Raw genomic sequence first — 17,059 nt, 5'->3', positions numbered from 1 at the left:
TGATGATGGCAGAGACCTTCGCATGAGGACCAACTCTGGAGTCGTTTTCAAAATCAGCCAAGTACTCGGCTTTTAGAATGCCTAAGGGGTGCCAAGGGTCCTCCCATAGCTTAGTATCATGGCCATTGCCTATGAGGTGAGAGATTAGAGGGCCAGCTTTCTCCCTCGCCTTGAGAATTTTCCTCCAACTCCAAGAAGCCTCTCTTGGCATATTGAAGGTCCAAAAGTTCTTGCCCTTTAGAAGGTGAGTTCTTACCCATCTGAGCCATAAGGAGTCCTTGTTGGCTGCTATCATCCAGACATACTTGGTTATGGCAGCATGGTTCCAATCCGTTATGCTAACGATACCTAACCCACCCTCGAGATACGGCTTGCAGATCTCTTTCCAACTGACTGCGCTATTTGATTTCTGCTTGTCAGGCCCAGACCATAGGAACCGAGCACAAATCCTTTCCAACTCCTTCACAGCCTTGGATGGAAGAATAAAGCAGTTGCACCAGTAGACTTTGATGCTAAGGAGCACCGATTTGACAAGCTCTAACCTGCCAGCATATGAGAGAAATCTCCCCTTCTAAGAAGAGATCCTCTTGGTCATTTGTTCTAAAATTATGAGTCGTTATAATCTGATTCTCCCATGTGGCATACTCAAAATACTCTCGTGGCATGTGTTAGTATTATAGATATCTTTGCGGTAGATCACATCGCAATAAATATAGGCATTTGTGTATCCCGAGGCAAAAGATTTATAATCTAATTCATGTCACATCAAAAGAGAATGCCACGTGTGAAAGAGTCAAAAGATCATTACTCTGAAATTATAGGTATAAAATCTATGTTTTTTTCCTACCATCTCAACCGTCCATTTGATATATAATCTCAAACGTCGCTTCGCTTGAGATGGTAGTTGTAGGGTCCATCTTCACGTACAAGAAAATCTGTCTTCCCGCCTTTTTGCGCTTCGTCTTGAATTTTTCTCATTTTAAGCGTGGTGTGGAGAGAGAGAGAGAGCTCTGCATGGATTCACCAGAACCTAACCAGACCGGGACTCCAATCTCTAATTTCGAGGTGAATACGTATGTTCTTGTAATCTCAATTATGGTTTCTGGACGATTTGTGAGTTGATTTTGATACTTTCAGTCGATCTAGGGTGCTGTTTTTATCTGGTTGGGTTATCCAGCTTATGTGATTGATTTGGTTTCTGATAATTTGGTTTTATTTTCTAAATTTTCTACATTTTTATTTGTTGGATTAGGGGTTCTATTTCTTATCTTAGTTCTAGAAAATGGATATATTTTTTTTCGAAACTGTTTGAGAGTGATCTTTGTAGGTTGTTAAATTCGTTCTTCAAAGGATGTTTTTGATTTGTAGCGGGTTTTCGAAGCAGTTTCGTCAGATTTCAAGTGTTGGGTTTATTTGGTTTCTAGGGTTTGGTGGAATGGAATTGTTCAAGTTTTCTGCTTTCTTTTGAAGAAAAATGTGATTTTTAGTGGTTTAGGACTCCGATTTAATTGCCTTAGGCGTGGTTTCGTTGTTCTTGAGGCTTCTAGCCTCTAGGCAATGGATGTGGAAGAATTTACCTGATTTTTTAGGTTCTTCATATACTCTAGTCAGTTATTCGATACTTTGTGCCACATTTATGGGGGATTAGTCCTTCATTTTCTCAATGTGGGGTGTTTGAGCACCTCTTCTGTGTCTTTTATTTGGTGTATTTGAGCTTGCTTTGGTGTGGATTTCATGTGGTAGTGCTCTGATTTCACTTTGCTCTTCACCTAATGTTTTTTGAATTTTTCATTCCAATTGTGCATTTGAAGTGTTTTTTTGTGGATTTCCATGTTGTTCTGATGTGATATTTGATTGCTTCTTTGTGTGGGTTTTGGATCTTATCTGGTTCATTAAATGAAATTAGCAGGAAGAAACTATCGCAGATCTGTGTTCCACTTTTTCTTCGTCTTTACAAAATTGAGTTAAAAATCTTCTTTTTTCTTATTATTATTTGTAGTGATTCTTCTTTTATTGATTAAATGTTAAAGAATTGGTTTCTGGTCAAATGTGGATAAACAGCTCTTCTTCGGAACATATCCATGAATTGGATTTCCTTGGAAACAAGCAAGGCTCCCTTTTTTGTATTTTTTTTCTACCTTCTGTTATTAACCATGTTAGGTGTTTTATACCCTTTAATAGCTGCTTGACTTCTTAAAATATGATATTGTGGAATTTCTTCCATTGATGCTCTTCTTCGGAGCTGGACATTGCTGAAATTCTTTATTATGCATCATATTTTGCCTTTAGAGGGCTTGAATTTGTTTGTGTAGTAGTATTGAGGTTTCTTCCAATTTATTATTTGTCTTTCTGCAACCTCGAAGCACTTGTTTCATTGTTGACTTTCCTGTTTTCTCCGTTTCATCAGTCGTTGCTTCTTTGTATCCTCTAACATTTGTTTATTAGTTCTGTAATCTTGATGTAATTCTTCTTTTGTGGCTCTGATTAAAGGAAAATTTTATGCTTTTACTCATATTTACCCGAAATATTCCATGCTTCCTATCATTAACAACGAAAATCTGTGTTATTTGCTACCTTATACCCATTTAGGGATAATTTATGATGTTTAATACTTTATTCTGTCATTTTGGTTACAGAGTTATATCCTTATATTCAATTATTTATATTTGAGGAAATCAAGCCATTTGTCTATATTTCTGTTGTTTTTTCTAAGAATATTTCATTTTTATTTTTTTGATAAGTAAGAATATTTCATTTCACATGCAGGATTCTCCCGTCTTTAACTTTCTCAACAGTCTTTCTCCAATTAAGCCAGCTAGATCTACACACATTGCTCAGACGTTCAACTCGCCAAGTTTTGCATCCCCTCCATCTGTATTTGCTTCGCCACATTTCAGTTCCCAAAGAGAATCTAGATTCTTAAGAAGGTAAGACCTGTTGTTTCTTCCAGTATTACTGCAATACGAAAACACCATAAACTAAGAGATACATTATCTGTTCTTTTACCTTCTCAGGCATTGCTTCTCAGGCTCGTCAAAACCTGACCTTTTGTCTGAAAATGGAAACAACGGAAATACGAATGCAGTGGTTATGGATGCTGTTCAAGTGTCTCCTCACTCTGCTGATCCACCGAAAAGTTTTGATCCAGGAGGCTCTAATGAGAATTTAGAGTCTGCTATTGAGCTTCCGCGGAGCTTGAAGTATGACTGCGGTAGTCCCATGGCAGTAATGTCTGACACACCAGAGAGACTTTTTAAATGTATTCAAGGGGTTTCAATCGAAGGATGTAATTCATTTCGAAGTGGAGTGGACTTGCAGGAGACAAGTCAGATTGAGCAAACTAAAGAAGACAGAACAGGGTGTGATTTCAAGAGCTTGATTTCTGATGCCACTGATCTGTTAGTTTTCGATTCTTCAAGCGACTCAGAGGCTTCTAGGGAACTTGATCAGAAAATAGTGGGTCCTGAAACTATATCCATTAATTCTCTCCAATCTAAAAAAACTGATTTGGTGGAATTTGGAGAGCCAAGAGATACTGATCACACACCTCATATACTTTCAAGTACTTTTCAGAATAAGCAAGAGGTTAACTTTCCAAGTGCGAAAAAAGCTGACAAAATCGGAAATTGCATTCCAGTTAGTTGCAAGGTACATTACTAGGTTTGTTTAATTCATAAGTAATCTAATTTTGCATAGAAATCATCCCTGTCAAGTGTCAACATATGTATTAGAAATGTACTGTGTGTCTAGCTTGAATACCCTCCATTTCTAGAAGTGTTTTTAGGAACTAATACTGTTTCTAGAAACAAAGCTCTCAAAAAGCCTTGACTGAGAGACGAGGCAATTCTAAGTTCTAACCAACTGTATTGAAGTACCAATACATATTTCGGTTGAAATATCTGAAATGTTCTTATGAGTGTACAATTGTAAAAGAGAAATAAGACTTGCACAACCCAGTGATACTTTAATATACTTAAGCACTAAGAGAAGAGAATTATCCTTTATACAAAAGATTGATGGATAAAGTTTTCCCCAGGTTTGTATAATTAGGGATCAAAATAGAGTTAACCAATGAAGATTTTAAGAACTTTGTGTGTGTTGGGTCCATGCGGGAACGAGGTACTGAAGTAATGAAACCAACTTATGGCTGTTTTTTTTCTCTTGGACTAAGGAAGTTGGAGAAGCCATTGCATTGTATTTGGCTTTGGCATCAGATAGAGAGAGCTTTGATCTGTAGAATGTTTCCTTTAGGCTTTCGCTAACCAAATATTTTTTGCCTCAATACTACTCAAAAGTTAACCTCTCCATTGAAAATTCTGTAATGTGTCTACCATGTTTGCTGATTGGTTTTGTTTCCCTCTTTAACTATTAGTCTCATACTTGGGCCTTTACTGATGATGGTAGAACTTGTTAGAGTTCATTTTCAGTGGTCATTGAGTTGTTCTGATGAAGTACCAAAGCTTAAAATTACATTTACTTCAGAAAATGTTAAGCAATCTTATCTGTTTGTGTATCCTGATTTTCTCAGCAACAGCATGGCATACGAAGGCGCTGCCTAGTTTTTGAGATAGCGGGAGCTCAAAAAAAGTTGGAGCATAAATTTAATAGTAACTCTTCAGTCTCATCACAATTTGATAGAAACCAAGGTTCTTCACCATGCATTACCTGGTATTGGGTTGCACTTGAATGCTCTTGCAGCTAACACTAAGAGCGCTAGAGTTGTCAAGCATAAAATTATGGCTTCTGGAAAGCGGTTAATAAGCATGCCAAGTTCTATTGTCTCATCTGATTCCTCATCATCTGAACAAAAACCTCTAACTAAATCCTTGTCACTGAGATCAATGAAAACAGACATGGGTCCAGCTGGCAATGCCAATGAAGTTCAGGTTGTGCAACATGCTTCTCGAGCATTTGTATCTAGAGTTGGAGAAGATTTCAAGGAGAGTAGCCCCAACAAGAAGAGGCATGTATCCATTGCCGACTATGCTTGGTTGTTGTTTTTCAGTCCCTCGAGATTTTCTTTATCTTAAGTTCAATATCACATTATGATTTTTTTTATTTCATAATATGCAGATGTAAATTGGAACGAGTCGGTGAAAATGAAGCCTGCAAGCGTTGTAACTGTAAAAAGTCTAAATGCTTGAAGCTGTATGTTTCTTATGTTCCATCAAGGGCTGCTTTACTTGCTAATCCTTCACAAAATGACCAAATTTTCACCTATTAGATCTGACATTTTTAACTAATTAAGATGTTCTGTACTCTGATTTTTTATTATTATTATTTATTTTTATTTTTTTTATTATTATTATTATTATTATTTTTTTTTTTTGGGGGGGGGGGGGGGGGGGGAGGGGTTGTAAAAGTGTCTTATACTCTAAGAAAGAGTATAAAGTTATTAAGATGTCTTGGTTACGAGTTACTTTTGTTAGTAAACTGCCCCTTTATGCGTTGGCCAAGTCTGACTGTGTGATCAATTCTTCACGCCTTGCAGTCTCAGCAACAATCGTGGAGCTTTGCTCCTTTTAACATCCATATATCCATTGTTTTTTTACAATGCAAGAAATGGTCAGTTAACAACCTCATATTTTCAGCATATTAAATGATCTTCAGCTGATACATTTCTTTTACCCTTCAAATATGCATCTTGTAGCGATCACAATAGCGGTGGTGGTATGTTGATGCATTTGTTTTTCCGAATTTTTACATCATTGACCAATAACTTACTATGGTCTATTTAAGGGCTTTGGACCTGTAGCTCTGTTGTGACATGTTTGCCATGCAACTTCAAGGTCGTGGGTTCAGTCCAGCTTTCAGCAAAAATAAATAATACTTACCATAGTCGTGCTTATCGATGCTCCATTCTTTGAACCTTTCCCACTTTTCAAGTAATAAAGTACTTCAAATTTTGATTATATTTCCTTCTTGATTATGTTCATGGTTTAACTAGTAAAGATTTCCCCAGCAGTTACTGCGAATGCTTTGCTGCTGGTGTCTACTGCATGGAGCCTTGCTCATGTCAGGAATGCTTTAACAAGCCTATTCATGAAGATACTGTTCTGGCAACTCGCAAACAGATTGAAACTCACAACCCACTCGCATTTGCTCCTAAAGTGATTAGGAGCTCCGAGTCTCTTTCAGAAGTTGGGGTTAGGAAATAAATGTGAACTTATGGTTTTTTATTAACTCAGTGGCATTGAATGACTGTAAAGCAATCAGATTTTTTTTTCCTTCCTTGTAGGAAGAATCTAACCAAACTCCAGCTTCAGCTCGGCATAAAAGAGGATGCAACTGCAAGAAATCAAGCTGCCTTAAGAAATACTGTGAATGCTATCAGGTTTTGCCTCCCTTGGCAATTTCCGTGTTTTTTTTTTTTTTTCTAATGCTATATACAATCTGATTCAAGATATGATGGTTTCTCTATGAAGGGTGGTGTGGGATGCTCCATTAACTGCAGATGTGAAGGCTGTAAGAATGCGTTCGGTAGGAAAGATGGTGTGTGTTTATCTTGTTGCTTCAAGCTTTCATAAAGATCTTAATGAATTTTGTTACTTTGTGGTGCATGGAGTTATTGGTTTAGTTCAAATGTTCCTTATTTTCCATCTAAAAAACAGGATCTACTACAATCAGAACAGAAGAGACCGAGCCAGAAGACGAAGAAACAGAAACACTTGTAGATCGAAGTTCACATAACGATGATGTACTTACGGATGAAGAGCAATATCAAGATCGTGTTCTACCAATCTCACGTTCTTTCCAGATTTGCAGGTTTAATATTCTAATAATTGTTCCTTGGAATTAATATTGTTATTAGATAGATGTGTAATGTTCGTTTTGACTGCAGAATGTCGGTTCAATTGCCATTTTCCCCTATTGGGAAGATAGCGCAATATTCTCCACCCATTCAGCCCAATTTTGAGAAGCATTTGGAGAGCATTCCTGAAGATGATGACACTCCTGAGATTCTAAGAGGCAACAATTATTCACCAATCAGTGGTGTCAACAAGACTGTGTCTCCGAATGGTAAGAGGGTCTCTCCTCCTCACAGCGAGTTTGTTTCATCTCCTGATCGGAGGAATTGCCGAAAATTGGTACTGAAATCCATCCCTGCATTCCCGTCTCTCAATCACAATGAAAATGGTGATCATCTACAGTGAAGTGTATGTTGTTTAGTTGTTGTAGTAGTTTTGGGTCTTGATGGATGGGTAATTGTATGAATGATAATATTTTATTATTTTACTTACAACATTTTGTAACGACAATCTGTTGTATTTTGAATATTTCTTTCTTCTCTAATTTTGTCACTTGAGCCCCAAGTTTCTCTCATAACCTGCTTCAGAGCTTTTTCTACTTATGGGAACAAATCTATTTGAATAAGGCCCAGGGTTCATACAGTTGAACGGATTATAAATATTAAAGACTAACTAAATTTCAGCATGGCTTTACATCTTACCAATGTTCGTATACCTTGTACATCATGAATCACGATTTATTTGCACAAGTTGAATGCACTTGAATTAATGGACTCTTTAGACGGATTGTTTATAAATAAATCTCCATATCATTAGCCACTATATCCTTCATAACAGAGATGAAATCAATGACCTAAACAATTTGATAAAATTCAGTTAAGGTTTTAGAAGTGCATTTGACCACCAAAATAAACAGTAAAACTAGAGAACCAACTCTAGGGCCTAAGCTACTCTTCCAATCCAGGAAAAAAAAAAAGCATTAGGGATCCCCCATCATGTAATATGCCTGTATGTTTCTTCAAATGCACACTTGGATGGAAATGAACCACCTTCCCACCAATAACAGCATATTAATTAAGCTTTGCTATCAAAAACCAGCGAGGTGTCTAATGCAAGAAAACCAAAAATGTGTCAAATGCAAAATACCATTAACTACCTTATAAGGGGGAGTCCTTGACTACAAATTTTCCAATTACAACCCTACCCATGCACGCAAGAACATCATAATTCATGGAGTTGGAACCTTGCTAACTGAATAAAAAATTGGCTCACCCAGGATTAGAAAAGAAAAAAAAAACTACTAAAACAAGCAAATGAGGAACCATGACATTTCTGGGTTGTCAGGAAAGGAGTTTCAAACTCTACTAATTCACAAGGAATTCTATCCCATTGTAATGAGGACTAGTGGATATGATGACAGTGCACCAAGGAAAGGGCCAAGCTGTACAATAATATACCACTGGGTTCCACAAGCAAGCTATTATTTTGGGGATCAACATTGAGGAGCAACCTAATGAAAGATCTCGGGGTCCGGTGGGCGTTCCAAGTGTTTCAGGGAAAAAGAACCAGCCATTTAAGGAAAGAATAGATCTTCACGGAAGAGGAAATCGCTTTATCCATTCCGTATATTTACTCCTATGATCAGGCCCCCCCTTGCGTAATAGGGGCCGAGATAGATGAGTTGGAAGGATCTGCCTAAGCCAACACCGGGATATAGTGGTTGAAAGAAGGGGAATCCGTACTTCCATTCATAATCTATTTCATTGCTTGAAAATCTTAGAAGAAACAGATGCAATAAAAGTATATGGATTATATCCAATAAAAGCACAAAATCACATTCCTACTTTCAAATTCAAAACAAGTTCTGCATAAAATCAAAACAGACTACCATTTTCTTTATCTACTCAAAAGTTTGACACTAACATAAAGGAATTACTCAAAACACTACTTGAAAACCGAATGGAAATGACTAGGCCCCAATAACTTCAGTTTCTCCCTCTGCCACAGGCTCCTCTGCTGGCCTCTCCACCTTCACCCCAATATCTTCTGAGTAGTCACCGTGAACCTACAAAAATAAAAATAAAACCGAAGACCACAAATTAGATTAACATCCATCTACAACTATCATCAATAACCTACAATATAAAAAGGATATTTCTTTCTATAAAGAACATGATATTTGGTTTAAAACAAATAGTTAATCTCTTTCTGGACCGTACAACAATTTTTGGGTCAAGAGAAATATGCTCCTGCTTAAAAAACCTAAGTCTTTTCTAAGGCACAAAATTAGCATTTCAAACTGGACCTGATTTTTAAAAAAAATTATCTTAACATGCCTATCAAAATAGTTAGACTAGGTCCAAAAGTGAAGATTTATGATCCAAGAAAGATAAACTGTGGAAAATAAGCATACAGGTTTACCGGATCAATAAGCAGTATCATTTAAATGCATGTCATGTAGAAGTGCAGACTAAAGGTCAATTAACTTGGACTATAAAAGCTCCTAACAGAAGATACTACTTCTTTGGCTAAGGTTTAAAGGGCAACTAGAAAATCTTACATAACAAGCTATAATTAAGTTCACTAGCAAACTAAAATGTGTTACGGAATGACAACTAGAAACATGATCTCTCTCGAGAACAGCAGACACAATTCCATTATCAAGTCGAGAAACAAGAAAAAAGTTTGGGAGAGAACCAATATCACATTGGTTTAAAAGGTAAAGATTTTTCAATACATTTTCTGAATATTCAATCCCAAATTTTTTTAGTAACTTTATTGTACTTTAAATACTTCCAAGATCTTGATATCAAGAAACTTGGTAAAAATGTACTTGGAGTTGGGGTCTTCTGATCTTCCGAAAGAATAATGTGATCGATTTCTTTTTAATAATGCTTAGTTCATTGTATATATATGTGTGTGTGTAGGGTAGCAATCAGCAGCAAATGTTGGGAGCCAAAATTTTGTCTTATATTACTTAAAATTTTTGAAGTGGGATGATTTTGGTGAGGATGATCTCTATGGTGAGGAGATCATACTCACAAAAAATAGCCCAATCTGAAACTTCTAACCCCATGAAAAGTGGTTTACAAATTCATGGTAAAAAATTGATGGTCCACAATTCTAAACTGCATTTGATGGTGTTAAGAATTTTCAGATTCCTAACCCATACATGACAAATGTGTTGACTCCGTAACATTGGCTGCCGGACGGGACCCATATATATATCATGTGGACATGTCTCTTCTTTTGAATCAAGCCACTTATGATCTTGATTAGAGATGACCATGTTTCTCAACAAAATTGGCGCAAAGACCTATACAGAATATTGAGAAAGTGTGAGAGATATACCTCCATCAACTTGCCCAGATCAAACTTGGGAGCCTTCAAGATCTTGACTTTCCGAATGAAAACATTCTGTAAGGGGTAAATGCTGGACGTTGCCTTCTCAATCTCTTTCCCAATCACTTCAGGGATAAACTTCTGGACCAACTCTTTCAGATCGCACGATGTTGCTTGGTTAACCATGATTTCTCGCATCTTACGGCGAATCTGACAAAATATAAAAAATCCATGTAAAGTAACTCTCACTACAACTATACCATATTTTAGGTCTACTGCACTTAAACCGAGACTGCATTCAAGATTTGATCGCATATAATCAGTCAAAATCATTATGGATGGTAAGTCTCAAAGAGAGGATGGGGGTACAAATAGTTGGTGCATAAGAATAAAAAAAAATCCTCAGAATTTGAGAAAAACGTGAATTATCTCCAAAAAGCTATAATAATTAAAAAATCCTAATTATATGGTCAACAGTGCAACACAAAGAACTCGCATGCATGCCTCAGAAATTTTCACAAAAAAAAGAGGGGAAAAACAACAGCATGAGAAAAAAGAAACCAAGAAGTCTAGTGAATAAATCAGCCTTTCTTTCCAGTACTTACGTTTTTCTTTTCGGAAAAAAAAAAGTATACAAGGAAGCAAGGGAAGAAGAAAATATGATAAATAGCGTTCAAGAAGTTCCAAATGGGATTGATACGTCAAACAAAGTTGAAAAATTTTAAAAACACATTCAATATATCATACGATAATTCGCAATTTAAATATTATAATATATAAAAATAAAGACGAATCTGTGCGACATGGGGTTGAATCTCAGTGGATCGTGGCAGCAAGGCCACTCTGCCACTTACAATACCCCGTCGCGTATTTAAGTCGTCTGCAAAGGATTCTACCCATACGTCAAACAAAGTTTCTTATTATCCTTGGATATTTAAAAAATGAAAGCTTAGGCAAGATTTTAATAAACACGTGTATATAAAATATATATTATTTAACTCCTTGACAATATTGTGTAAACATTAGTGATATTTTTTTGTTCAATAAACTTATTATTATAAATAAACAAAATAGTACCGATATTTTGTGGAAAATTATGACTTTTCCAACACTTTGTTTTTTCAGCAAAGTAAGGGAAGAGGAAGATATACCACTCCCATTTTCTTTCTACAATAAGGAAATAAAATCTTTTTGAGATTGCAAGAAGAAACTAAAGTTAGGTAAGTATATCAACTGAGAAGTATAATACACAACAGAGGTATGTCAATATAATTTTGCACATGATTAAAAGAAGTACCATTCAGAACTACGAACGATCCATGCATGAAACTAAATTCCTTTTCTGTAAGATTAGATTCATGAATCTTACTATTTTAACAACAACATAATATCTATACATTGTAAAAATGGTGAAAATTATTTTTGAAAAAAAAAAAAGAAAGAAGAATCTAGTATTTTTAAAGATTAATTTAACCTGTCGGATCTGGCTGGATTGAGCATAACAGGTCCTCTTGACCTGGTTAGGACGTCTCTTGGTAAATCCAATGCAAAACATCCTCAAGGTATAATTGTCAGTTGTCTTCACATCCACATGTGCCTCGATCAATGTCTGCCACTTGCGCACCAAAGATCTCAATTTGTCTGTTGTGAAATCCATTCCCTGAATGATCAAAACTGAATTAGCATTTTTTTTATTTTTTTATTTACTTGAAACGATAAATGAGCAATCATTTTGAATAAGTTTAGACTTTTACCCAAAAATTAGTGAGGACATTCCTTCCTTGGACATCCTCAGCCCTTAATCGAATCTTCCTGTAGGACTGATCTTCATCAGCCTGAAGATCAGCCAGGGAAATCTCAAACACTCGGTGCTTGAGTCCTTCTGAAGCAATCTGAAATACCAAAGTACAAATATAATATTAGAGTTATTTATTAGAAAATATACAAATCACTTGTAACTTCGGATATACTAAATCCGAGAATAGGAAATCTTGAACAATGTTTCTGAAGACTGAATTTCACAAGAGGGCATTATCAAGGAAGTTAAGGACTCCTAACTTCTATATTTTTTTAATTTTTTAAGAGAAGTTTAAGTTAAAATATAATAAAATCCCAAAAAAGGTACTTGTTTACTTGGCACAATCATTCACATCTTTTTGTTTACATAACATTTAAGCTCTAATAAGAAAATCCAAATGCCCAAAAAACTAGGATTTATTATTTACACCTGAACACACGTGCCATGTTTTTATTCAAATCTTATTATTCAAACTGTGACACTTACCTTAATTGATGAAAGTTTATAACTTTGGATTTTTATCTAAAAGGTATCTGACGTAGAGATCAACACACTGAAGTTAACGTAATTGAATTTCCGAAACTACCCTTTAGTTCTATGTTACATAAACCCAGCTAGTTCAGATGGAACCATAACTTAAAAGGGATAACCAATTTTTTACAAGACTTGTGAGTCATGGTTCATGACTCAACTGGTCTAACACAGTGATCTTCTTCAGGTTTAGATTACTGATCTCAGCTATGAGAGGCATCCTCTCAATGCTTGGATTCATCGTTGGCACACACACCACCCTCAAAATAACACCTTTATTAATTGAGAGAAGCACAACATTAACATAAAAAAGGCTTAAATAACTTACTAAAATTCAATAATTAATAGATAAAAGCGCAATTACCCAAACCATAGCTTCATACGCATTTGCAAATCTGGTTTTTTTTTTTTAAGATACCACATCTCAATGGATGAAATCTGATATTCAATGTTGAGGTCGTGGGTTCAAGTCCAGATTACCCATAAAAAAATTCTGATATTCTAAACCTAACCCTGAATCCAAAATTTAACTTTTAAACCCATTAATTTTAACAGATTTTACAATAACTTCATGAAATAAAAAAAAGGGGGAAAAAAAAAAGATAAAATTTAAATGAAGATTACATACCTTAGTTCCCTGGGTTCGGGAAACTAGGGTTTTCCCAACGTTTCGCGTGCTGAAGATCGTTGGAGCCTTGATATCGTACCAATCCTTCTTAGAAAAAGGATCGACCCTGCAGCAGTAAAAAAATAAAAAATATATATAAAAGATCTTAAGATGAGAAAGATGAACAGAAACCCAAGACAGAAATCTCAAAAATTAAAAATAAAAATCCGAATTTTTTAGGTTTTTGATCTACTCACGCCTTCTTCTTCCCTCCTTTCTTTCCCTTTGAGATTCTCTTGTTCTTTCTGTACAAATCGAAAGATTCAAACTAAGTAACAGTGAAAAGAGAGACAGATTTAGCCAGAATCCTATCATGGAGAGAGGGAGAGAGGATTACCCGACCGCCATTGTTGTCGAGGTTGCTAGGGCAGCTCACGATGCAGTGATGCTAATGACGACTATGAAAGCTCAAAACCCTAATCCTCAAACCCTATACTTTGCGAACTCTCTCTATATAGCTTGGTCCCTTTGGGGTAATTTAGCCCACTGATTTATTTGAAATAACGAAAATACCTGCACAAGTAAAATGACCATAATAGTCTTGATATAGGTACTCTAGGCTCTAAGCCGTGTTTAAAAACTCGACTAGACTCGCGAGTCGCTTCGGATGACTCAAAATAATGTTATGCAGGAAAAAAAAAAAAAAATAGCATTAGAAATATGTACATTACTTAGCCAAGTTTTTTTTTTTCCTGGTTCAACGATTTCCAAGTTGACTTGGTCAAGTTTTTGAGTTGACTGAATAGTTGATTCAAACTTGTTTTAGTGTTGATTAAACTCAAAAGTCAATTGAGTCAAGTTAATGAGTTTTGAAACATTGATTAAGAGTGTCCATGGATACCTAATTACCCGATGTACCAGAAACCAATTAGTCGATTTTGGATACACAATCATGGATCCGATAATTTTAGTGTTTGATCTTAGGGACCAAATAAGAATCCAACAGATACCCAATTAATTTATTTTATTTATAATAAAATTAACAATTCAAATAAATACTAATGAAGAGATATCTTGATATAAATGTTGTTCGACTAACATCAAAATGTAAAGAGAATTTGAAACCTTAAGTATTTTTATCTTCTCTCTCTATATTCTTATTTTATTTTGATAACAAATAAATGCTCAATAGAACAATATTTTAAGATTTTCTTCCCAAAAAGTTTTGCTTTGTTTGAAGAACTCATTCCATAAGGGAAAAAAAAAAAAAAAGAGTTGTTATTGCTACACCAACTTTTACTAAGAGCACCTCAAGATATATGCTAATTCTTTGGTGATTTCATATAAATTGAGTGTGCTTTTAGCAAAAGTTGGCATGGGAATAGAATCTCTCTTGAATGATTAAACATATATTGAGACTGATTTAGTACCCTATCTATCTTTCCAAATTCTAGAGGTCTCAATAGTTATCTAATTAACAAATACCCAACTTTTGTCGAAATTGATAATGATTGCATCAATATATATATATATATATATATATATATATATATTATTTTAATGACGGTATTTTCAGACCCGTAAGCTTGACCAGTAGGGATAAGGCAACTAGTCTTTTCAAGCACCATATCTCACTCAAATCCCTCGGATACATGCAATAACCCATAAATCACACATATCGTGTAAGGCGAGATAAATTCATGTGGATATATGGCCAACCAGGGGACTTGTACTCAAGACCTTTCCTTTTTTGGAGGGAAGCCTGGCCACTAAGCTCAACAATGATTAGTTTTAAGAAGTTAAATATTATTTTGCATATATTCGTCAATTAAAGCAGAATTTGTTTAGAACTTATGGGATCCCATTGGTTATGTGTTGATGAAAAGATTTTTAAAATACAAAGTCAATTGATTAGTGGAGAAGGATATGATCAAATTATTTGCGATATCAAGTTGATGATTCAGTCAACATCCCTTGACATCTCAACATGGTTTTATATCTCAATATTGTTCAGTAATGATACTGATATATATAGTGTAGACACCCAAATTTGATCAATCCCTTGAAGCAAAATGTCCCAAAAATCGTAAAAAATTGAAGTGGCTCCCAAGGCCTAAAACTTCAAAAATCCAATGTGTTTCATTATTCTCTTTTAATAAATGGCTCAAAGCTACTCACGTGGCCCATGAACTCAAACTCTTCACTACCCTTTGTAGACACCCTAATTTGAATGAGCCCACACTCAAAAAGGCCCAAAAATATTGATTTTTCAATAGGATTCGTCAATGGGCTTCAAAAGCCCAAAACACTAAAAAAGTGATGTTTTAATCAAACCGAGGCCCCTGAGACCTCTTAATAGTCTAAAGGACCCACAAAAGGGATTGGACCTACCCCACGCTATCCCAACTTTCACCACTCCGCGTTTGTATCCAAAAAATTGATAAATTCTCCAACGGGCCTAAAAAGCTCAATTTGCCAACACGTGGCATTTCTGATCAAATCAATGAGTTCAAAAATCACAAAAAAATCAATAAAATTAAAAAACGAGACTTGGGACACCTACCCTTCCTTTACTTCATCGCTCCATCTCCGAATCTGAAAAAACCTAAGCCCACCTATGGCCCATGAACCCTCAATTCTCCAAAAATCAATTTCTCATCTTAACCCTAACCTAAACCTAATCCCACACCACCTAAAAACCTAAAACCTACCCACCCTAAAAAATCCAACCCAAAATGATCCCAACCAATTCAAAAAACCCCTAACCTTTCTTAAAATCCAAGCCTAATACCCCTAAGCCCAAGTCCATATCCAATTCATATCTAACCCACAACCCTAACCCATAAACCACAACCCACATCAACCAATCACTCTTTTACCATCAAAAAGTGACACATGTCATCATCCCCTCTCACCTCCCTCATCAAATCAACCACCTATCACTTTTCTCTAAAACATTAACTACCCAAATCACATTTTCTCTAAAAAATCACATCAACTCACACCCTCCCCTAACCTACCCTCATTACTCCTTATAAACCTCCATTCTCTCAAATCAAACACCATCAACCCATCTCCCCTAACCTACTCCCATAACTCTCTAACCCTTATTCTCTTAAATCAAACACATCAACCCACACCTCCCCCTAATCTACCATCATCATTTCCTATAAATTCATCTCTACAACTTAAACCTACACCCATTCTCTCAAATCAAACACTCAACCTCTCCCATCAATTAAATCTAAACCCCTAACCTCCACACAATATGCCACATGTCACTATCTCCTTCAACCTTCCAACCACCCTCTTACACCTTCCATTCTCTTAAAATCAAACACCACTCAATCAACCAACCACCCTCTTAAACACCCATCATCTCATTTCACCAAACACTCCACCCAAATGGTTTGGGTAAGATCCAAACCATTTGGATTAAAACACAACCCATTTACCTTCATTACATAATTACCCCTCTCCCAACTCCTAATTTCATACCCCCCCACCTTTAAAACCTATGTCATTATCCATCATTTCAACCTCTCACCCCATTAAACCCCCAAATACTCTCCCAACATCTATAAATACCCCTCCACTCCTTCCAAAAATGGTTCCCAACTCTCACAAAAAATCTCTTAAAAAGTCTCACAAACTACTCTCAACTCTCTACTCATCTCTTCACTACTTTCTCATACTAATTCAAAATGAGTTACATTCTCATAACTCACTAAGGACCTTAGAAGACATTAAAGAAAAAGAAGACAAGAAAGAAAAGTAAGGTTGAAGCTTCAAGGTGTGTGCAACAAAACACCCCCCCTCTCTCTCTCTATCCTCTCCTCATCCCTCTTCTATTACCCCCTTCTCTTCATTTTATTTTAAATTTTGGGATGAATGGACCTCAAGGCAAATGATCCATTAGGATCATCTTTTTCAATGAGATGATCCTATGATCAAGTCGAAAGCAACCCCTATCTAGGGTACAAATGCACCCACGTGGCACTCTATTTTTATTTTTATTTTTAAAACAAAATG

General features: G+C 35.8%; 2 protein-coding genes across 2 annotated transcripts; one reads left to right on the top strand and one right to left on the bottom strand.

Annotated features, from left to right (window-relative positions):
• Positions 1-781: 781 nt before the first annotated feature.
• LOC147395717 (protein tesmin/TSO1-like CXC 2) lies at positions 782-7,347 on the top strand. The gene is given in 11 exon segments (XM_086450327.1): positions 782-1,065; positions 2,767-2,927; positions 3,015-3,648; positions 4,529-4,659; positions 4,661-4,963; positions 5,074-5,148; positions 5,966-6,146; positions 6,239-6,334; positions 6,426-6,492; positions 6,612-6,765; positions 6,842-7,347. Coding segments are annotated over 11 exon segments (2,283 nt in total). The 5' UTR covers positions 782-897; the 3' UTR covers positions 7,155-7,347.
• Positions 7,348-8,539: 1,192 nt separating this feature from the next.
• LOC147395716 (small ribosomal subunit protein eS1z) lies at positions 8,540-13,552 on the bottom strand. The gene is made up of 7 exons (XM_086450328.1): positions 13,425-13,552; positions 13,285-13,332; positions 13,049-13,154; positions 11,846-11,983; positions 11,566-11,751; positions 10,101-10,301; positions 8,540-8,814 (listed from the first exon to the last, which is right to left on the bottom strand). Exons 1-7 carry the CDS (start codon positions 13,433-13,435, stop codon positions 8,719-8,721), a joined length of 786 nt encoding a protein of 261 aa, XP_086306454.1. The 5' UTR covers positions 13,436-13,552; the 3' UTR covers positions 8,540-8,718.
• Positions 13,553-17,059: the final 3,507 nt, after the last annotated feature.

The sequence above is a fragment of the Akebia trifoliata genome, chromosome 8 (assembly GCF_017979445.1).
Source record: "Akebia trifoliata isolate Shusen 1 chromosome 8, ASM1797944v1, whole genome shotgun sequence".
Classification (NCBI taxonomy): domain Eukaryota; kingdom Viridiplantae; phylum Streptophyta; class Magnoliopsida; order Ranunculales; family Lardizabalaceae; genus Akebia; species Akebia trifoliata.
This window is presented reverse-complemented; position numbering and strand designations above follow the sequence as displayed.